Genomic DNA, 24,596 nt, shown 5'->3' on the forward strand with positions numbered 1-24,596 from the left:
TTTATTTCGATTATTAGGCAAATTTTGTGTCAAATTTTGCGGAATTTCTTTTATTATTTTGTTGTGGAAATAAACAGAAATGTACACATCTTAATTCTTTATTATAAATTTGACCTTGAGAATAATTGATCTCTGTAATTTGTATAAAGAAAACACTGAGAAAAAAGAAAGCAAAACTAGAGTTTACCCCTAAAACTTGCTGTATCAAATGAAAGTGAAACCAATTTTCCGCTGTGGCAACCTCTGAAATAGAGACTAAGCCGAAAGAAAACAAATGAATGAATAAACTCTAAGTCGAATGAAAGCTATAAGAACACATTGATAAAAATGATCTCGTGTGTGCGTTTTGTTCGTATGGATTTGATACAACTCATGTGGTCTATTTCAAACAAGCTCTGAATTCACATTACAATACCATCATGTGACGTGGAGTACACATCGTATGAGAAGCGTATATTGACAATTCGAGGTTTTGCACACTGGACGAGCACAATCGATTTGTGAATACTATATTATTTGTGAATATAAAACTATGCAGACGATGCTCTGTTTCGTGGCGGGAATTTAAACAGTGCCCTGACTGCTTTGCTTAATTTTGGGTAAAATTTGCCGATTGTGAAATCCTGGAGGGTCTGTCGGTTGTACAGTATAAATAAAAAGCACATTGTAAACTCTTGACAAGACTCAACGAGCGGACAGTGAGAAGGGCTCAAACACAAGATGATTCGAGAGACCTTTGATTTTGTTCTATTTCTGCATTATCGTTTTATTTGAGGTCTGACTTTGTAAATTTGCTTCGTTTTATGTAATAAACATGCACAGTTGTTTGAAGGAAATGGACGTTGTGTGTCTTTTAGAGTTGTTTTGCATCCATTTGAAGTGTCTTTTGGTCTCCGTCTTTTCATGAGATGTAAATGTGATGCTGTGGGTTTTGATGTTAATGTAGTACCGCACTTTAAATGAAGCTGTAGTTTTCGTTGGGGTCGTATTCTTGTATTTCTGGACTGATGCTGAGGTGGAAGGGGTTGGCTTTGGCATCTTTGGGTGACGACGATGAACGTGGTCTGTTGGGTTCAATTCTTCCACTGTTGCTTTTTCCATTGACCACTTGAAAGAATAAAAATAAAAACGTGTTACATATTAGTTCTCTGATTTATTTGCTAATTAAAGATGAGACATTTTCTCAATTTATAGAGAAATATTAATATTTTCATAAAATCATACATTTTATTTATAAAAATATGTAATGCCATTTTATAAATTTAGATTTTTCTTAAAATGAATAGATAAGTGTTTAAAAAGAAATGTATAAATAATAATCTTTTATTATTTATTATATTATAATCCTTTTTTGTAATTTTTTTAGCCACAAAAAACAAATGAATAATTATAAATATGAATACATATAATTTCATATAAATCGATATGTACTTTCACAAAAAACAAAATGTGTCCAAAAAATTCTTAAAAAACACTTGAAAAATAAAATTATATTTTATTAATCCATAGGTAGATAATTAGGTATCAATATGAATGTATTTTTATTGCAAAGCTTTTAAATTAAGTTTAATGTAAAAGTTTTTTAGGTTTTTAGGCTTATTTTATTATATAAGAATATTTTAATTAATACATTAATATATAATTAATTCATACACATTTAGGTTTGTTTTTTTACTTCAATTTTAATGTTCATTACTTTATGTTTATCTGATTATTTTCCATTTAGATGTTTTGTGCTGTCTGTGGAGCATCAGTTTCTCATGTACTAGACAGACAGATCCTCCAGGGCTCCTGATGACCCTTGGTGTGTTTCTCATTTGTTCTGCCGTGGCCTCACAGACTCTTCCTCAATCACTGTTGTTCCTGCACTCTTCATCTTAGAGGAGAGCATTTCTCATCTCATTCTCCAAATCCCACAGGATCTTCTGTCTGTTTTCAAAACAAATCCTTCGCTCTTTTGCTACCGCTCAGCTTCTCAGACTTTTCAGCTTCATACAGACCAACTATGTGCTTCGCAGATCAGAATCTCAGCAAAACTTTTCAAATGTTTTGAATATAAAAACTATGAATAGGTTTAACTGCTGATAAAAAAATATGTTTGTGTTTTAATTGTAACAATCTATTGATAATTTAATGGCCTATATGGCTATTTGTTATTATTTTTAATTCACTTTTGGATGGCACATTTTAAATGCAAGTTACAGTGATTAGTTTTTGTAAAAACCTTTGACAGAAACTTCTCAGCTTCTTATGTATCGTCCTTTTTACCAGTAATATGCACAGTGATTTCCACAGTATTTTCAATATACACTTGTGGGGGTAGCCAGATTGAAACACAAAATTTACCCACATCACATAAATAAGCTAACTAAATGCGACAAACAAAACATAATTTTAATTTTTAACAATAATTCTGTTTATTATGACACTGCCCAGATAGCAAAATACACTCGGGCCAGTTCCGGCTAGATTGTCGCCTGCCGGAGACTAACCCCTCGGCCCAACTTCGGCTGCCGGACTCGGGCCGGATGCCTGTGGACTCACTGCCCGATTCCGGCCCGAATCAAGCGGGCCAGATGCGGCGGCCGTAAGCGAGCCGACGCTGCGCATCCGCGCCGGAATCGGCGCGAGGGTAATGTGCGCTGCGGCCCGGAGCTGGCGCGACTCCGTATTTATACACCTTATAAAACCTTTTGGTATTACATTGGTACTTGATATATGGTATTACAACCATTTGAATTTATATAACAGCAAACACAGGCTATAATGTAAACACAAAGTGTAAGCACTGCGTTTAACCTTTGAATAAAGTGCAAACTGCATACATATTCTGTAACGAAAATAATCAGACAAATGACAAAATAAATAAATGTTAAACGTTTATTGATTGCATGAAAAAAATAGTACTAAAATTTTATAAACAATTTTGTAGTGCACAAGAATATCAATATAAAAACAACAATAAAACAACACAATAAAGACACACAGAAAGATTTAAACAAAAACTCTAAAAATTACACACAAACACAGATGTTTTTTAAAACAACCCTGTTTTCCCAATAGACTTGAATTAAAAATTTGTAAAAAAACAGCTAAATTTTAAATAAACCTAAATATAGAAACCAATTTAAGATATAGCAAGAAACATCTTAAAAATACCAATGACAATCCGTAAAATATCCAAGTCAAACTTGTAAAAAGTACTGCAGAATTCTGAAGAAACATCTTGAAACATTTTTAATAAAACATTAAAATAATAATAAACAAACAAACAAACATATATATATATATATATATATATATATATATATATATATATATATATATATATATATATATATAAAATTGCAGAAGTATAAAGTCAAACTTTGTTTTTAAATAAACTTGAACAAAATCAATTGCACAAACAGCAAGACATGAGTGAGATGATTATGCATTTCATATATATACATGTCTTGTGCAATTTTTTATTTATAATTTTATTTGTATTACGTTTATTAAAAATGTATCAAGATGTTTCTTTAGAATTTGGCGCACACACATACATACCATACATATATACACACACACACACACACACACACACACACACACACACACACACACATATATATATATATATATACATACATATACATATATATATATAAATGCAAATGAAAGAAACAAATTGTTCAAGTATCAGGGAACATCCTAATACACTTAAAATGTTGTTTAAAAAATAAAACAAAATAGTGATGTAGACATTTGACACATTAGCTTTCTCTTCTTTCTTCCTCCATCCCTGTCAGGGGCAAGTTGTAGCTACCTTGTAATGCATTTTTCCACTTCTTTATCAGTGGCGTGGTATGGACATTTGTCACTCCATCTGTGATTAAAAGATAAACAGATAATTAGTAGTGAACAAGTACTAATGTAAAAAAAAAAGAAAAAATTAGGAAAAAAGTAGGCTACCTACGAAGCAAAAAAAACAATAAAAAAGAACAAATAAACTTAAAACACTTTGAAATTAGCAAGAGCTTGAACTTACCAGTTTCTTCATTTGTTCAGGCTGCTCCTTTAGTTGATTTTCAAGCTTTTCCAAATCAAATTGGCCAAAGGACGGTCAAATGTGTTTACATCTGGAATTTCATCACGTCTGTTTTGGTTTTGTGAGAATCAGGACCAGCTGCTGCTTTATGACGTTGCATGATTTTAAAACTTCAGTCAGTCGTGCTAAAAAAGAAAAATAACAGATTAGTATAAATCAACCTGTAGCTTATTCTCATACAACTTCTGTAAATACAATAGTGGGTTAGACACTGCTGATATTCTCTAGTTGATCTTTACTGTCTAGCTGCATTAAACCTTAACAAATTTACTGATGTCTTCAATTCTTACAAAGACATCACGAGATGCAATAAGTTCTGTCTTGATCTCAAACTGCACTAGAACAAAGACTGTAAATGTTCATAGGTGTACTGCAGGAGTGTCCAAACTTTTTGGGCCGAGGGCCAGATGCAAAAAAACAAACGTTGTCGCGGGCCAAATTTTACATACATCACACAGACACATGTATATGTATATGTATATATATATATATATAGACACATGTATATGTATATATATATATATATTTCCCCAATTTCTGTTTAACGGAGAGTTAAACATTTTTTCCACACATTTCTAAACATATTAGTTTTAGTAACTCATTTCTAATAACTGATTTATTTTATCTTTGCCATGATGACAGTAAATAATATTTGACTAGATATTTTTCAAGACACTTCTATACAGCTTAAAGTGACATTTAAAGGCTTAACTAGGTTAATCAAGTTAACTAGTCAAGTTAAGGTAATTAGGCAAGTTATTTTATAACAATGGTTTGTTCTTAAGACTTAAGGGGCTAATAATTTTGACCTTAAAATGGTTCATGAAAAAATTTAAACCGCTTTTTATTCTAGCCGAAATAAAACATAAGTCTTTCTCCAAAAGAAAAAATATTATCAGACATACTGTAAAAATGTTCTTGCTCTGTTAAACATCATTTGGGAAATATTTAAAAAAGAAGAAATAAATCAATGAGGGGCTAATAATTCAGACTTCAACTGTGTGTAGACAGATAGATAGATAGATAGATAGATAGATAGATAGATCATAACAAGAACTGCTGCTTAATTGAATGCATGTAATAGCGACACCCGGTGGTTATTTATTGAATTACGTTCATTTTTGTATAGCGGGCCAGATTCTATTGATATTTATAAAAAGCCTGGCCCGCGGGCCGTAGTTTGGACACGCCTGGTGTACTGAAATGTACAGTATCTCTGCATCTTGATGGTGGTCTTAAGATTTCTGCCATAGTCATTGATGGTGATGGTACTTGTGGTGCTGCATTGATTTCTGAAATCTTCATACCTGCCTTTTATCCAGCCTCTTTGTTCCAAGTAATTTTTCTTCATCATGGTATAGATGTGTCTATACTGTCCCTTAATCAGATACATTTACAAAACAAAACATCACTTTAGTATAGTGCCAGGGCAAAACTCACAGGTTGTAATAGATCAATGACATTATGTTGACAGTATGTGTTTAAAATAATTGCAAACAAACCTGTTCTGTCTTTAGATGTATGACAGGCAATCACCATCCTCATCTGTCTACCAGTCAGAAATCACAGTTGCGTGTGGATGTTTGAGTCGAGCTTCGTCATGTGCATCTATAATAAAACATCACATTGTTGTTAACCTCCCGTAAAGAAAAGTTCAAATCCTGAAATACTATCAAAGTTAATTAATGCATATAATACCTATAGTGTAAATAATCAGTACACTGAAGGTTGCACAAGATTTATTCGGAGATTCATGCAGAGTGACAGCCTTATGAATCTGAGACATAGATTTGTAAGATGGTCAAGCACATGCATTATTCTGTACCCATGAAGATTAACCTACCATTGTGAAAAATGTTTGATGATGATAGGCAATAACAATAAACCATTTCAGCTGTTTGTGAAGCAATTAGTAATGTAATGTCTGAAAAGCTCAATCTATGTTGAAAATATATCAGCAGTTTACAGCTTATAAAGGACTTTTAGCACACAACTATAACATGCCTATTCACGTTCAAAAGAGTGTGCCATTGACTTCTTTGGTCGTGATGTGCTGCAAAATGATCTCACTAACCTTTGTTAAACAAGAACAATAAGACTTAACCAACAACTATTGTTACCCATTCATTTAAATCAGAATGTATCACTGTCAATAACATAAAAAACAAACAAAAAAAAAAACATCAAAATCTGCTTTAAGACGTTCAGTTTTACATTAACTGACCATTACAGCTTGAACAAAAGATATAATTGATTCACATAGGCTAGCACATATGAATTAAAGTGCATAGTAATATTTTTCTCTTGGATAATTTAAAGAGAATAGTAAACAGTCGAGTTTCGATCATTTTTCGTGACTAACTGCATAAACAAGATAAACAATAATATTTTATTAATCCAAAACGATTAGTTTTTATTTACACATAATCACAGAATTAATACTGTTGGATAAGTATACGCCTGTACAATGATTTTTTCAACATCCACGGTACTTTATAATGGTAAATCAGGAAAAAAACACGTTTTGCCTTGTTAGTTAATGGATTCGTCTACAGAAACTTTCTTTAACGCAAAGTTAGCATACAAACAAATTCGTTTCATGTTTCTTTAAAATAATTAAAATAGTTTTCAGTTACTACACACGTTACAATCTAACATTGTGTAAAAGGAAAAGGAACTTTTAGACGTGTTTGTAACTGTTAGCGTTAGCATACATTAGCTCCAGTCGTGTTTCTTAAAGCAAGTTACATTTCGTATCAAACTGTTTTAAATTACTAAACGCTGTTACAACCAAACACCGTGGAAATGTTTTAAGCTCTAAATTCGCTAATTATACAGAACACAAGCAGTAAAAAGCTTACCTTTCTGACCGGAATCCAAGTGAATCTTTGAAAAACCAAACTTTTTCTTCTTGTGATCTTTGTGCCATGGTGGTTGACAACCAGCTTTTTGGAGCATTACCGCCACCGTCTGGATTGGAGTGTGGATCATGAGTTTAGTCACGCATGTGTTTATTATGAAACCAACTTCTGCTTTAAAAAAAACAGTCAGCACAGGAGCGTGCTATCTCAAAAATAAGCGAATTTTACATAGTTTTTCTCTAGATGACATGTATAATCTATTTATAAATAATATTGTTTTGTTTGCGTCTAAACATTGCGACCATTCACACTAAATATTCTTTTTTTTTTTTTTGCTATCGTACCATGAATATTTTCTCAAATTATCATTAAACGTGGAGCTAACAGATTACTAGATAAAATAAGAACTTAATCGGTTGCCATCAGCCGAGTCCTTGCCAGAAGCGGCCAGAATATGGTTGACCGGAATCGGGCCAGTGCTTTACAGCCGCATCACAACCGCATGTGCGCGAGCGAGCTGCGGGCCGCACTCGGCCCGGATAACACTCGCCGATGCCGAGTCGGAGCCGGAGGCGCCGGAGGGCAGCCGAGCTCGGGCCGATTACTGCCTGCTATCTGGGTGTTATACACCATTTCTCGCAATGGGTTAAAGTAGAAAGACTGTTGAAATAAAAAAAGAAATCCACCATTCAGTAGCCATGTGCACCCACTGACAAGTAAAACCTGCTTCTCTTTCTCTTTGAAGTTTAAAGCGAACTTGAATGCCAAAGCATTTTAGAAATGTATATAAAGTAGCCTTTGTAATATACTGACATCATCAAATTAATAAAATATACAGCAAATGAGAAATAAAAGACAGTAAATTATTTAATGTGATGATTAACCATTATGTTGTACATATATTTTGCAGCCAGTTTAGACCAGTCATTTCATCCTTTGCGAGTACATGGTAAAGTTTCTCTGAGTCGTTTAGATTAAAGAATGAGTTACTTAATGTTTCTCTAGCTCTTGCGACTTTGCACGCGCAGTCAGCTGCGAAGCCAAGCGAAAGTTGACTTAAGTAAAAAGCTAAAGCAAAAATGCAAATGAATAACGACAGCATTAGAAAGAGAAAGCAAAAGTCGAATCCCAGACATTTTAGGAGATTTAGAAACCCTGGCCAGGGGTGTGTTTCCGAAAACCATCGTTAGCCAACTAAGGTCGCAAGTTCCATCATTACAAACATAGTTAGTTGATTTAGTGTTTCCCAAATCCATCATTCCAACTAACAAGTTAAGCATAGTTTCTGGTTGTGTTCTATTCCCAGTTATCCCCCCTATGCCCTTTTCATTTAGAACATTCCAATATTTAAAATCGGAATGATTTTTAAAAAGAAACATTAAGTTCTACTCTCTTAGGTGTAATTAGCGTTCAAGGGATTTTTACAGTTTAGTTTTAGCGATCACCCTGTTGACAATTGCACTCTCGTAGTGTCACTAAATATACTTGGGCGGCCATTAATATACCCGACCAAGTAAAGTTTATGAGTGAGGGGCACATATATACCCTTTGAATTTACTTTTTTTTTTTATATTTCCCAAATGATGTTTAACAGAGCAAGGACATTTTCACAGCATGTCTGATAGTATTTTGTCTTTTGCAGAAAGTCCTATTTGTTTTTATTTAGGCTAGAATAAAAGCAGTTATTAATTTTTTAACACCATTTTAAGGACAAAATTATTAATCTTTAAATAAATTTTTTTCGACTGTCTACAGGACAAACCATCGTTATACAATAACTTGCCTAATTACCTTAACCTGCCTAGTTAACCTAATTAACCTAGTTAAATGTCAATTTAAGCTATATAGAGGAGTCTTAAAAAATATCTAGTAAAATATTATTTACTGTCATCATGGCAAAGATAAAATAAATCAGTTATTAAAGATGAGTTATTAAAACTATTATGTTTAGAAATGTGTTGAAAAATCTTCTCTTCGTTAAACAGAAATTGGGGAAAAAAAATAAACAGGGGGTCTAATAATTCTGACTTCTGATATATATATATAACAACCTCTCTTTTATATATTCTCTAAAAACAGACTCTTTTTACGAAAATCTCTTTCAACCTATTTCCAGTCATGTTTCATAATCTTCATTATTTAGCACACTGTGCCAAAAAAATGTGATGCATGTATATTGACTTTATTTCGGTACCAACAGGTAAATTTTCTAGTAATTGACACATTTTTATAGAAATTGTACTAAACAGTTATGCTAAATGTTCCATCATTATATCAGTTATAAAGTGAACATGAATATTGAAATTTTTTTTAAATATGCATGTATATAAATTACCAAAATATGCTACGCTATCTAAACTGCTGCTACATTATCTGTCTAAAATAAAATAAATTCTGAAAGAAGATGATTAAACTTATATACACACAATATATATGTTTATATTAACCATTATGTATTAAAACATACACAATTTTCTGTTACATTACAAACGATATATAATGAAACTAAATTCTGCAGTGCATGTTTAACTCAGGATCTTCAGGGTTTCTTGTGTTTTGTGATGTACTGAGCACTAACACTGACCTGGCAGCCGCACACACTTTTCTCGATGGCGCTGTTCCCATGATCTGCCTCTGCAGGTGTTGCTGCAGTAATAGACTTCATGACAGCGGCTGCAGGCGGTCAGATGAACACCCACTGAACGACCACACTCCTCACAAAACCTCCACTTTCTGAAACACACACACACACACACACACACACATTCAGTGTTTGAAACAGCTGTCAAAAAGAGTCAGTGTGGTTTAGAGAGTCAGTGTGGAGTACCTGTGTGCTCTCTGTTTATTACAGGACATCCTACTGATGCTTTCAGGAGAGTTCAGGAGACTGGACGTCACTGCTGATCGACTGTACACAGACCTCTCTGAGGGACTCACACCTTCAACAGCACAACATAAATACATAAAATACACTAAATACATAAATACACTGATTTATACTATATATATATATATATATATTATAAACAAAGGTTGGACAATGAAACTGAAACGCATGGTTTTAGACGACAATAATTCATTAGTATGGTGTATGGCCTCCTTTTGCAGCCAATATAGCATTCATTCATCTTGGAAATGACAGATAAAAGTCCTCCACAGTGGCCAAAGGGATTTTGAGCCATTCTTCTTGCAGAATAGTGCATAATGCTGACTGCAATGACATTTCCTGACTCGCTTCTACAAACCACCTCACTGTGGCTCAATAATGTTTGGTTTTGGTGACTGTGCAGGCCATGGGAAATGATCAACTTCACTTTCATGTTCATCAAACTACTCTGTCACCAGTCTTGCTTGTGTAATGGTGCATTATCATCATCCTGGTACATGGCACCACCTTCAAGATACAATGTTTGAACCATTGGGTGCACATGGTCCTCCAGAAAGGTTGTTCAAATTTAGCCATGAAACCTCCAACACTAAATTTGCCAGTGTTTCAGTTTCACTGTCCATATACAAATACATACATTGACTACAGTTTTGGATCAATTTATTAGTAATTATATAATGTTTGTAGAATTTCCCATTTTTTAATATATAAAAATGTCATTTAGAATAGGTAATTAAAAAAAAAGATCCAGAGAAATGTATTCTCAAAAGATACATTTAAATTTGGATGTATTTCATAACTTTTTTATAATTTTGCATTGTTAATTTAGCAAATGCTTATAAAAGATTATAATTTATAAAATTATAAATGACCTTTCATTTTCTGTTGGTCGACAGTAGTTTTAAATATTTTAAATTAAAATTATCTAAACTTTTTGGTAATTTTTGAGCGAGATGCTAATGGTCTAATCCGATTCCATGATTTATGCTAAGCTAAGCTTAAATTTTCTCTTTTATTCTAAACTGTTAAACACAAAACAAAATATTCAGAAGAATGTCACTGACATCCAAAGTAGGACCAAAAAGTACTGTAAAAGTCAATGGCTGATTTTATCAAACATTCTTCAGTTTATCTTCCTCAGATTTGAATCAAGTGGAGGGTGAGGAAAGGAAGACTGAATTTTTATTCTTAGCTGAACCGTTATGTTCTTCATAAAATGTTGTAAAAATCGATTAAGCTTCTTGATTTAAATTATCTAGGCCATCTTTTTGATTACTAAAATGTATTTTATGTACTATTATAATAGAACCTAGATCTTTTTAAGTCGATAAAACAGAATCCGAAACAATGGAGATGAAAAAACAACAACAACAATAGTCTAGTCTCACCGAACTCATCCTGGCCTTGTTCCTCTTGCCCCCTGGAGGCGGTCTGTCTCATCAGATCTCCCATGAGTCCGAGCAGCTGCCGGCGGGCATTATAAACGTGCCTTTCGTGTTTGCTGAGGGCGTGATATGGGGTGCGGGACATGCGCCGGTTCTGAAGGGAAAGCAGAAGACCTCTGGTAAATGACTGAGGCGATAAATGAAGCTCTTTAAAATGAAGTGGCGATGAAAAGCTGCACCTGTTGGAATGTGATGTGTGCATAATCCACTACTGTTCCCATCGTACACCTGCGGCCATCGCAAACCATCACAGGCATGAGAACGTCAGCGCCTGCTTTCACTAGCTTATCCAGCTGGATTGAGACACACACACAAAGAGAGATGAGAACTTTATTTTTTTACTGTTTATTTGATTGGCAGGTTTATTATAATTCAGCCTGATACCGTGAGAATAAACATGACTGGATGTTTTCTGCAAAAACATTGAAATACAAAACAAGCCTTTTGTGTCAGACATGTGATGTTCTTTTATTTCTATTTAATTAAATAGGAAAATAATAAATAAATAAAAAACATTACGAATGTAAACCAAGTAATCCTTTATGTTCAATATTTAAATTGCAGCTATTAATACATTAATTACTCGATCTTCATATGAATATTCGGAATAACAGCTGTATTTTTTATGTTATTATATTTACTTTCAAGAGTTCACACTTAGCTGATGATTGATTATAAAGCGTGTTTGACATGCTGTCCCGGTGGAGGGCCCTGAGCTAATAAGATCCTCGAGCCCGGGGCTCTTTCCCGTTTGCAAGGCGAGAGGGGAGTTTGAGCTCAGGTAGATCTCGAGAACTCCCCTGCTGTAGTAGCTAATGAACAGATAGTGATTGCTCTTAGGAGATAACTACTTACTAGGAGCATTTCTATGGTGCAGATTTGGACTAGTCAATTGATTTAAGTTGCACGGGGAGAACATAACTCCACACAGAAATGTCAGCTGGCTTTGTAAAGACTACAACCAGTGAAGTTCTTGCTGTGAGGCAACAGTGCTGACCACTGGGCCACCGTGCCAACCATCTAGGAAAGGAGGAGGAGTAGGGGTGGAAGGAGGGATTCTTCAAAACGAAGATGGCTATTATATGGAACTTAGGGTATTTATAGTGGCTTAGGAATCGCCTGATTGGTGAATCTGAAATCGAATAATGGGGGACTGGCTGCAAGCAATCATAAGCATGTGATCCTCTCAAAATTAGTTTATAAATAAACTTCACTTAGTATTATGTATTTCAAATTAAAATACTGTATAAGTGCTATTGTTGGAGTCATTTAAAATGATATAATTTTAACCATTTTAATGAATCAATTAATATAAATAAAAATATGTTGATTAATATATTTTAAAACTATTTTAAAACTATAAAAAATCAGGCATATCAGGGAGTAAAAAAAAAGATATATCGTCCGATTTTCTTTATATGAATATTATAGTACAGTACCAGTCAAAAGGACACTTAAGGACACTAAAGTCCAAACTTTTCCTTTTTCATTCATTCATTTTCCTTCAGCTTAGTCACTTTATTCATCAGGGGTCGCCACAACAGAATGAACCGCCAACTTATCCAACATATGTTTTACACAGCGGATGTCGTTCCAGCTGCAACCAAGTACTAGATAACATCCATACACACTCATTTACTGCTAGTTTATTCAATTCCCCTATAGCGCATGTCTTTGGACTGTGGGGGAAACTGGAGCAGCCAGAGTAAAGGCACGCAACTCCAAACTCCACACAGAAAAGGTCAGTATACAGTTATATTTGTTATTTTCATTGTTTTAAATGATATATTTCATACTTGTTAAATCAATATACGAATAAATAAATTTCCATTTTTACCTAGAATTAGTAAACGTTGTATGACGTTATACTGAAATTTTTTTTTTCCAAACTACGTTTCATTTTAGATTCTAGATTTTCTATTCAGATATGTTCATTTCCCATAAAACAAAATATACATTTTACACATATGCACAGCCAAGTCTTTCTGATGAGCCCAGGATTGTTGTTTAGTAATTAAGTAGTTGTTAGGTTAGTAGTTAGTCACCAGCTTGACATGGTTGCGCGGCTGCTGCTCGTGGTCATAGTTGATATTGGTAAGGGCACAGAGGGCACTGCCTATATGACGAGTGAGGGGAAGATTAACATCAGCCCCGGCAGACAACAGCTCATCCACAGCCTACAAAACACACGCACACACACACACACACACACAGACACACACACATATACAGACATGCATATTGAGTTATGTTTAATATGGGTTTTTAATAAATGTAATCATTTTTATACTGTGCACACAATACACTCTGTCCTTTTCCCAAATTCAACGCTGACAGAAAATATTCTGCAGTTTTGCATTTTCAAATGACTTCATCCTGGATGATTTATGAGCTCTTTTCTTTATGGAGACAAAACAATATGCCCCAACAAGGTCAAGAAATACAGGCACTACTATACGTGTGTACTTAATGACTGCTTAGGTCTAACTGACTGGATTCTGATTATATTACACTGTAATGCAATTCATTCAGGTGGTCCCAACACAAATCGATTAAGTTAACTTAACAAACTGAATCTATTTAAACATGAAAGTTGTCCCAAAAAAATCTCAAAAATTGTGTTGTTTGAGCTCATTTTGCACAAGTAGTTTGAACAAGCAGTGAAATCCTTTTTTAACTGCATGCTGTTCAAGGATTTTAGTGAAATGTAAGATCACTAGAATCACGTCAACCCTTTCATCTGAAGAATTTCAATGGGTTTAGACACACTCCGTGCAAAGAGCCCATAACAGCAGAATAGATGATGCAGTGATGTCAGAAAATACCACATACAAGGTGGTTGCCACTGGCGATGGCCAGAGACAAAGGTGAATGACCACTCCAGACTTCATTGGGGCTCGCACAGTGAGAAAGGAGAAGCGCCACCACATCTCTAGCATTCTAGAAGACAAATAGGCATCGATTTTTAGACAACACAATACCAATGTTGTACATTTACATTTTATATTTAGTCAATTATCTAACAACTACTCACAAATGAAAATAATAAAAGCACTTTAGGTCACTAGAGAGCAGTGATATATAAATGCTATGACAAGTCAGTGTTACTTTAGTGGTGTGTTTTTTTAATTTTCCTATTTTTAAAATCAAACTAACAGGAAAAAACGCAAAGGAATAACTAGTGAGTACAGGTATGCACCAATATGGAGTGTTTGACCCATACTGATAACCGATATCTATAACCAATATTTAGTTTGTGGGCCAATAGTCAATATATTAGCCTTTTAGTATTATTAACGACGTATTAGCCTATTTCCTTCTCATTTTTCTGCATGATAGCAAAAACAAAAGACAAACACATACAGTAAACATCTGATTTAATGGCTTGAACTGAACTTTATCAATGAACTACCCTTTTCTAAGGCTATTGATCTTTTTTGACAAAATGCATAAACACAAAGAAGTCACTGAACATTAACAAAAATCTAAATACTAGTAAAATAACAAAAAAAAGACAGACAACAAACTAGTGAAATGGTTAAACCAGCAGAAATAATACAGAAATTACCGGTTTCAAGATATGGGCCTAATTTTTTTTTTTTTGGAATGATAACATTAAAAATAGCATTTATCGGCCGATATATTGAGCATCCCTAAGTGATTGCTGTTGTTAGTCAGTTAAGTGTCGATGAAACAGAGGTGTCCTCAGATGTTTTAACTTCTGACGAATTAAGAAATCGCTATTTGTTGGATTATTTTGATTTACAGATTTGTTATTCTGACCAATTGTTCATAAATGCTCTGAATAACATTATATTTATTTAAAACGTGGAAGAAATGTAATCAAACACTGCCAGAATAATACAAAAATCAACATTATACTGAATCCCATCCGTAATAAATCCAGTAAACCCAAATAAATGATTGCGTCTGAAAGGAAAACCTTTTTGAGTGTAAACGGAGATATACTGAAGACTACTGGAAACCAACAGTCATGGACTTTCATTATAGTACTTTCTGTTCCTACTATGAACATCAATGGCTGTTTTTTCCAATATTCTTCAGAAAATCATGTTTTGTGTTCAACAGAAAAAAAGAAACTGATAAAACTTAAGAACCGCTAGAGTGTGAGTAAAGGTAAAGGGTGAGTAACGGTTTTCATTTATTTGTGAGTGAAATATCCCTTTAATAGTCGAAGTCATGTCTATGATGGCTAGATTACATCTTTTTTAGGCAATTCTCCTTTTTATTCTTCTAACATGCTACTTTTTAAAATGAGAATAAATCAAAAATGATTTTAAAACTATATATTGTAACCTCACAGTATATTCTGAGTCTCTCTGACAGGCCACATGCAGTGCTGTCCTGCCACCTTCTTGAGGAAACTGGACATGAGCATCACTGAACTGGCAGACATGAGGATCCTCAAAGACCTGGAGGCAAATTTCTTTCATTAGTGTTTTGTTGAACACTTTTGCATAATAATAAATCACACAAAAGTAATGGTTTCCTCAAACCTGATCGAGCTGGAAGACCTCATTTTGGTCCAGTGCTTTGTGATTGGGGTCTGCCAGTGCGTGCAGGAGCAGCTCTGTGATTTCAGGACCCTCTGCTCCAAGCAGACCTGCTGCTATGTGAAGGGGATACAGACCCTTTTGCTGTCAAATACACAAAAACATCAATACATTAATTATTCTTATTGTTAATCTAATGATTCATTATATGGTTTTGTATGAATTCATAGTCAATATGTATGCAAAAAAGCATAATAATAATATTAATACATAAATTATACTTAAATAATACTTAAATTAATAAATATAAATATACTTTTTCCCTAATTTATCTGCATAATAGGAGAAAACTGAGACACAATAATAATAATAATAATAATAATAATAATAATAATAATAATAATAATAATAATAATAATAATAATAACAAGAATAATAATAATATTATAAAAAGCAAAAAAGCAACTACTCAGGAAATGAAGCAATGCATTAATAAATATGTAAGATAAAAAAGGCAAATTAAAACATTTATTTAAATAATATTTATTTACATACTAATATTCTGTACATTTATTTTCATTTAAACATTAAAAAATTATAAATAAATAATAATAATAACAATAATAATAATAACAATAACAATAATAATAATAATAAAAACAAAATCACTTTTTATTCATCATTCATTAATGGATACAGTAAAAAAGAATGAAATGTTCTGGAAATCAAGTACTTAAATTATTATAATTCATTTACATCATAAATGATACGGTATTAAAAACTTTGGGTCAGAAAAAATATTAATAATAGTAAATAATAAATACAAATAAAGTAACAACAATTAATATCTTATATATGGTTTTAAATTAATTCATTGTCAATATTTATGAATTTTGAAAATAATCAGTAATTAATGCATAAAATAAGACATTTTAATAAAATAAAATAAAATAAAATAAAATAAAATAAAATAAAATAAAATAAAATAAAATAAAATAAAATAAAATAAAATAAAATAAAATAAAATGATACCTCTGGAGGGAGAGGAATGTCTGTATGAGCTCCGCATTCCAGCAGTCGCCGGACACTATTCACGTGAGCAGCTTTAATGGCCAGGAAGATCACAGGCACAGGGACAGTAGAGGAGTTCGGATCTGCTCCTCTTTCCAACAGAAGCTCAACTGTTGCCCACCGTTTACGATGCCTGACAAACCAAACGATCACCAGTTAATCACATATAAACAAAATATCAAATAACAATATTATTATATAGTGTTATTGCGTAATATTAGAATATATAAGAATACAAATATTATTACAAGTAAATTTTGCATTGTTATTATTATTATTAATAATATCAGTACCAGCAGTAATGGGAACAATGTGATAATCTATATAAATGTTTATTTTTAAATAATCAAAATCAACAAACAAATATTCATATTAATATATAATATTATTATAATAATAATTGCATTTATTGAACTATTTTTGCTTTAGCAGTAGTAGTAATGAAATTAATAATTGTAATATAAATGTAAATATTACTTACAATGAAGTTTACCAAATAAATACTGAAATTATAATTACATAATTCTGTTATTTTAAAAATATAAATATGTTAAATTATATTGCTGTTATTTTGTTGTTGGTCTTTTAAATACCAATGAAAAAGTTTAATCTACATTTATTTATTGGGTAATTAATTATTTGATTTTAATAGTTGTATACAATACTAGTATATATTTATTTACTAGTATTTATTTGCTAGCAAAATACTTTTAGTTATCCAGTTCAAAATAAATAAATAGCTTTTTTTGATTGTTTGTTTGTTTTTGTTATAAAACAAGATATACACAGACATTTCTGTTTAAAACAATCGCCAATTAAAACCTTTTCTCTAGAAATGTATTTACTAACTCAGTTTTGAGCAAAGCGATTCTGCGAACAGTCTCCTGTGTGTCAGTGGGACTCAGCGTTTGCGTCAGGCTCAAGATCTCAGCGCTTTTCTGCAGGATCTCCTCTGTCACCTCGATCTGAAAACTCAACATAGAGCAGGCCGAGTTGAAATCCGGATCATCTGACCTGACACTACTCTCCAGATCTTCTTCTTTAATTGCTTCTTTCCACGAAACACAACCAACTGGGACCAAATCATCCAACACTTGAACAGATTGAGACCTGATGTTCTGCTCATTTTCGAGTTCAAGCAGAGTTTCCTTACGGATTAAGTCTGTATTTTTATCTATTTCCTCAGAGGTGTTGAGCTCATCCAGTTGAACAACCGTCTCGTTATCGTTGTTTTTTCCATGCGCCTCAAGGTTTTCTGGTTCAAGACGTGGGTTAGTTTGGTTGGTCTCGGATGTCACTGGTTCGCTTTCATCTCTGGCTGTTTCTGTCACCGGATCTGGAGAAGATTCATGAGCGACGTCTTCCAGAGGCTTGATCTTCAGCGTAACGGACGTAAAAAACAGAAACAAAGCAGATTAAAAGTGTCCTTTTTCCTTCACCTCATGATGTTTTGCGTGAATTATGGGAGTAACTTCTGTTAAACTGTAAACAATCAGTAAATTGTTTCGTTTACTGGGTATAGTGAGGTGTCATTATTCTCCTTATAGTTCATTCATTGAATTTGAAAAGGCAGTTCGGAATTAACAAATTACTTTAAGCACACTATGAATAACCCCAAAAAGAATTATAGAGATAAATTAAATATTAATGTACTGCAAGGCCATACATTAGCCGGGTTAGCCTTCATATCATTACATGAACCAAATCTTTTTAAAGTTTTCAACAACAACAAAATCCCAATTAGGTGTGTTACCATCAAGTTGTTAGAGCAGTCTGTTGTAGTATTGGTAACCTAGCAACCAAAAGTAAACAAGGCAAGCATACTGAAGTGGGTATAATATTTGCTAAGTCAGTTTTTTTTCTGCAAATGCATTTTCATCCATTTTATTATCCACCCTAACACTTTTTAGAGCAAATAAAATGTGAAGTGAGCGCAAAGACTTTTTTAATTAAATGTTTTTTTAAATCAAAGTCACAATTTTTTATGTGATGCTTTTAAAATGTGCATTCTCCTCAATGATTATCTACTAAATATGAAAAGACAGTTTGGAGTTAACACATTTGTTTGATCCAATCATGAATAACTCCAAAAAAAACTAACTCGAAAAGCAATATAATGGATGTAAATTCAATATACTGAACTGTAGAAAAATAGCCAGTTTTCCATCTTAACATGAAGCAAATCTTTGTAAAGTGCACAAAAAACATCCTTAATGCAAATTAGATGTTATTCCATTAAGTTGTTAGAGCAGTCTGTGGTAGTATTGGTAACCTAGCAACCAACAGTTAACAAGGCAAGGACAATGGGGTCACATCAGTGTAATATTCACTACGTCAGTGTTTATTCAGCAAATGTGTTTTCGTCTATTCTATTATCCACATGAACTCTTTTCAGCAAAATACAAATCCTTCTCAAGTGAGCATAAAAATATATTTTTAATTAAATGATTTTTAATCGCTATCTGGCACTTCCATCATCTGTTTTTTTTATGTGACACTTTAAAATGCACATTAACACAGGGTGATGGAAACCCAGCTTATGAGAAAATAATCTGAAGGAACAAAACGCAGTGCATTGCTTTGTTTTTTGATATATATTTCATGTTAAAATACCAAGAATTTTTTTATAAAATCCAAAAATAACTCAGTTTTTACAATGTATATGGATTATATGTAGCACAAAAAGGTGGATAAGCAAATAAAATTCACATAATGCACTAATGTATTATTTACCTGTGGTTCTGGGCTGATATTTCGAGGCACTTTCTCTGCAAGCGTCTCGTGTAAGGACTGAAGTGGGTAGTAGAGAAGCATACAGACGGCCAGAGCAGACATGCCTTCAGCATTCAGCTTATTAACATCAGCCCCATTGTCCAACAGCATGTTGATGACATCATCATGACAATAAACCTGCAATGCCAACCAACAAAGCTCATTTACATACCTCATTAAACAAGTTGTCTTGGGTATTGTTGTTGTTGCTGAATATATGAAACTTGAGGTTTCCACATAATGCATCTTCACGACTGAAAAAGATAAAAGAAAAAGCAATGCTGCCCTCTGCTGGGAAGTTCTGCTTACTATTTCTAATAACGGGAAAGAAAATGTTCAGCAACAAAATGTGATATGATAATAAAATATTATTTTTATAAAATAAAAATAAAATAACTTAATAACACTTTAATAATAATTTACTATATATTATGTATGCATTATATTTTGTTATTACATTTTATGCACAACTAAAATAAGTAAATAATAATATAATACAATATAATATACATTCATAATTTTCTGCATTATTTTGCATTTATAACAAAAAAGCATAAGTAAAGCATAAACAAATAAAAAATGTAATTACATTAAAGATCAATATTTAAAGCTAACTATACAACAACAACTTTCTACTGGGTTTGATCACACAACAAAAGCTTACCGTTGCTGCTATGAGAGCTGTATGTCCTTTTGCATCGCTCACATCCGGATGAATTTCTCCATCTCTGAGGATTCGGTAAACATTCCTGCATTCGCCACGAGAAGCTTCCATGATCAGTCTCTCTGAGTTGAGCTCCAGCGGACCTTTGGGTCCAAACTGAGCCCTGTTCAAGTTCAGCACAGCAGCGACGTCCCAGTCTAAAGTTTCTGCCTCAAATCTGCAGGAGAAAAGGCGAGAAAAATATATGACAGCAATAAAGGTAATCTAGATAAAATAAAGTTAATTAAAACACAGTACTATTTAACTGAGATTAAATATAATAAATAAAATATAGGGTCAATAGTAATGCATTTTTAAAATAAAATTAAAATTAAATGCAAGCAATCTGCCATCTTCTGATAAATTATGAATAACCAACAACAACAGCAACAACAACAATAATAATACATTTTAAATAATCAAATAATAAAATTTGGTAATTTAAGTTGATAGTAATAAAAATAAATAAATAGGAATATTGTCAATATTTATACATTTATGCAATATAATTATAAAATAAAATAATAACTAATTAAAATAAAATAATAAAAAATGTGTTAACCCTAATGGGTTAATAAAACTAAAAAACCTGCTAAAGTGAAAAGGTGATTTAATAAAATGTCGCTGTGTATAATTACATGTTTTAAAATAATGAAATGCATGTAAAAGTTGTGTAATTTTGTTGTATAAATGTTTGGTAATTTTGTAAAAGTGCTTTAAATAATATAAGATAAAATACTAAGCAGCAATATTAATTTATAAATAGGAAAATAATAATAAATATGAAACAAAGTTTTTTTAAATAATAATATTAATACTAAAAATAAAACACTAAATAAAACACTCTTACCTGTGTCTCTGTATGTGTGCATTCAGGCGCTGTTGTAGCGGCACAGCAATCGACAGTGACTCAGTGCTGATCTCACTAGTGCCGAAAAAGTGCAGGTCCAGCTCTCTCCTCAAACGCCTCGGGATGGGCAGGTGGTCTGAGTCTGTGGAGTACCTCTCGATCTCTGCAGGCAGAATAAAGTGATCCTCGTCCTCCAATAAACACAGATCTGACACATAATGACCTCTGTCTGCCCTTGACTCCACATCGACAGGAAAAAGGGGCTGTTTCATGTCTTTCTCAAGCCGTCTAGTCATGTATTCGGGGAAATGCTCCAGACTGAAACCGTCCTCCATTGTGCTGCACATTTGCAGTAACTTTTCTCTGTGCCACAGGCCTAAATCCTGTCGGCCGTCCGGGTATGTCATGACCCCAGGGCCGAAACGTTCACCTGCATGATATAGGCCCTAAAGAGAAAAGGTTTTGTTTTATGTATTATGAAACAAATGTATTGTTAATGAATAAAATGGGAGTTGTTTACCTGAAACGTTGATCCATCTGAAAAAACTTGCACTCCGTATCCCTCTTTTCGATTCAGATAAAACTTTCCTGTGTATTTAGATCCATCCGGCCAGGAGTATGTGCCTTTGCCGTGACGATAATCCTTGAAAAATGAACCTTTGTAGGACTGATAAAACATGACGATTGTTTGATATTAAAATTGCAAAGACTTTTTGATGTTTACAAACAATAATAGCAACAAAATAATCACAAATGTTAAATATAATATAATAATTATAATTTTGTGATTTAGATTATAAATATTAGGGCTGAATGATGTTGGGAAAAGCTGATATTGCGATATTTTATTTTTCCGCGATAAACATTACGATACAGTTAATACAGTTTCAGAACAAAGTTTGAATGGCTCCATTTGGTAGACTTGTGTGGAGTCTAACAGTATATTCTGGCACAAAAATTGAATAATCACAACGCAAAAAATGCTTTTCTTACTTTGTTTTGTCTTGTTTCTATTCCAAATATCAAAATTTATTTGACCAAGTAAAAATAATGTTTAGTTTTCACTGTCAGAATCAGTCCAAATTAAGAGTTTTTTTTTTTTTTTTTTGCTTGTTTTAAAGAAATTATCTGCCAGTGGGGTGAGTTAAAAAATCTTGTTTTTACTTTGATATGTAAAAAGACAAAAATTCTAAGAAAGAAATGTTTTTTTTTTTGTTTGTTTGTTTTTTTAGCATAAATCATATAAACTCCATATAAATACAGTAATTACCGTAAATACAATTCTATGGCTCTCGGTTAACTATAATTCAGACTGTACATCGCCTATCTTTGCAATGTGACTATTGCGGATGCGCACATTGCATCAATGATGCTGAAACAGTATATTGTACAGCCCTAATAAATATAATAAGTTATTAGGTAAAAATATTAGGAAATCAAATGATGTGATTCTACAACAATAGATAGATGATAGATAGACAGACAGACAGACAGACAGACAGACAGACAGACAGACAGACAGACAGACAGACAGACAGACAGTTGAAATCAGAATTATTAGCCCCCCTTTGAATTTTTTTAATCTTTTTCAAATTTTTTTATATTTTAACAGAGCAATGAAATTTTCACAGTATGTCTGATAATAATTTTTCTTTTGGAGAAAGTCTTATTTGCTTTATTTCGGCAAGAACAAAAGCAGTTTATAATTTTTTTGAAAACCATTTTAAGGTCAAAATTATTAGCCCCTTTAAGCTATATTTTTGATAGTCTACAGAACAAAACATCTTTATACAATAACTTACCTAATTATCCTAACCTACCTAATTAACCTAATTAACCTAGTTAAGCCTTTAAATGTCACTTTAAGCTGTATAGAATGGTCTTGAAAAATATCTAGTCAAATATTATTTACTGTCACAATGGCAAAGATAAAAACAAATCAGTTATTAGAAATGAGTTATTAAAACTCTTATGATTAGAAATGAGTTATTAAAACTCTTATGATTAGAAATGTTTTGAATGTGGGGGGAAATAAACATTGGGGCAAATAACTCTGACTTCAATTGTAGATAGATAGATAGATAGATAGATAGATAGATAGATAGATAGATAGATAGATAGATAGATAGATAGATAGATAGATAGATAGATAGATAGATAGATAGATAGATAGATAGATAGATAGATAGATAGATAGATAGATAGATAGATAGATAGATAGATAGATAGATAGATAGATAGATAGATAGATAGATAGATAGATAGATAGATAGATAGATAGATAGATAGATAGATAGATAGATAGATAGATAGATAGATAGATAGATAGATAGATAGATAGATAGATAGATAGATAGATAGATAGATAGATAGATAGATAGATAGATAGATAGATAGATAGATAGATAGATAGATAGATAGATAGATAGATAGATAGATAGATAGATAGATAGATAGATAGATAGATAGATAGATAGATAGATAGATAGATAGATAGATAGATAGATAGATAGATAGATAGATAGATAGATAGATAGATAGATAGATAGATAGATAGATAGATAGATAGTTAACGTTAACGTTACCTCTCCATTTGTCCATGTGAAGACGCCATCGCCATGTTTCAGGTTATTTATGAATTCCCCCTCATATTTGCATCCATCAGGCCACTCCTGGATGCCATGTCCATTTCTTTTGCAAGAAATATCCCACATTATACTATTCTTGTCCTTCTTTTTCAGCTCACATTCTGACTTTATACACTTTTATATGAGCAGCGTACTTAGGTGCCCTAGCAAAGAGATTTTAATGTTTAACGTCTGACAGTTACCATGACGACATGACGTCTCGCGTACATTCCTGAAACTGTCGTAAATTTTCTGTCAGAGCCATAATATGTGCGGAAAATAAAGTCCTCTTTAAATGAACTATACTTCAGCCGGTTCTTTAGTGGCATAGTTAGTAAGTTACTCCAGATGGTCTATTCACAACATAATATACAAGACAATAGCCGGAGAGCCTCTTCAAATAAGCACGTGTCCCTCAATGGTTTGTTTTTCTGTTTCTAGTGATCTGCTATTGTAGCTAATAAACGCCGCGCAACTAAGCAACCGCAATAACCTGGGGTTTTCGAGAGCGCGCATTATGTGCACGCGCTATTACAGCTTTCTCGCTGCTATCAAGCACATAACATTGCACACTTGCATATGTGCGATAATATTGTCTGTTTAAATTAACTAATACGTATTTTTCCTGACTCATTAGACAGCAGTCAGGTGTGCGACAAGCTCCCTCAAGCGCGTGCTCTTGGCTGCGCGACACATGATACTTGACTGGCAATACTTAATGATACATGATACTTACAAGTGGCTGAACACGCAGTGCCCTTCTAACGAGATAAACA

At 32.9% G+C, this 24,596-nt stretch overlaps 1 protein-coding gene and 1 long non-coding RNA gene across 4 annotated transcripts; both read right to left on the reverse strand.

Annotated features, from left to right (window-relative positions):
- Positions 1-382: 382 nt before the first annotated feature.
- ankmy1 (ankyrin repeat and MYND domain containing 1) lies at positions 383-24,014 on the reverse strand. 3 transcript variants are annotated; one of them, XM_087304096.1, is made up of 16 exons: positions 23,779-24,014; positions 21,714-21,860; positions 21,194-21,639; positions 20,305-20,521; positions 19,602-19,778; positions 17,718-18,244; positions 16,830-17,001; positions 15,801-15,941; positions 15,606-15,716; positions 14,116-14,223; positions 13,329-13,460; positions 11,463-11,576; positions 11,227-11,377; positions 9,779-9,890; positions 9,536-9,684; positions 383-1,107 (listed from the first exon to the last, which is right to left on the reverse strand). In XM_087304096.1, exons 1-16 carry the CDS (start codon positions 23,905-23,907, stop codon positions 956-958), a joined length of 2,985 nt encoding a protein of 994 aa, XP_087160222.1. In that variant the 5' UTR covers positions 23,908-24,014; the 3' UTR covers positions 383-955. The 3 variants fall into 3 exon arrangements, 2 of the variants coding, with proteins under 2 accessions (XP_087160222.1, XP_087160223.1); XM_087304097.1 differs by having other exon boundaries at positions 19,602-19,894; XR_015521808.1 differs by having other exon boundaries at positions 736-1,107; positions 14,116-14,655; positions 14,920-15,716.
- On the reverse strand, positions 2,867-7,022 carry LOC147838476 (uncharacterized). The gene is made up of 5 exons (XR_015521817.1): positions 6,952-7,022; positions 5,593-5,698; positions 5,398-5,468; positions 4,031-4,215; positions 2,867-3,868 (listed from the first exon to the last, which is right to left on the reverse strand). It is a non-coding gene; the product is annotated as an uncharacterized LOC147838476 (long non-coding RNA).
- Positions 24,015-24,596: the final 582 nt, after the last annotated feature.

The sequence above is a fragment of the Danio rerio genome, chromosome 22 (assembly GCF_052040795.2).
Source record: "Danio rerio strain M-AB ecotype USA chromosome 22, GRCz13ab, whole genome shotgun sequence".
NCBI lineage: Eukaryota > Metazoa > Chordata > Actinopteri > Cypriniformes > Danionidae > Danio > Danio rerio.

What these genes read in the sequence shown, in the direction of transcription:
- ankmy1 (XM_087304096.1), bottom strand. Translation starts at nt 23,907, where the DNA reads ATGTGGGATATTTCTTGCAAAAGAAATGGACATGGCATCCAGGAGTGG. An exon ending in GCACACATACAGAGACACAG is followed by an intron (nt 20,522 to 21,193) that starts GTAAGAGTGTTT and finishes TTTCTCCTGCAG; the next exon opens with ATTTGAGGCAGAAACTTTAG. An exon ending in CAGCTCTCATAGCAGCAACG is followed by an intron (nt 19,779 to 20,304) that starts GTAAGCTTTTGT and finishes TTGGCATTGCAG; the next exon opens with GTTTATTGTCATGATGATGT.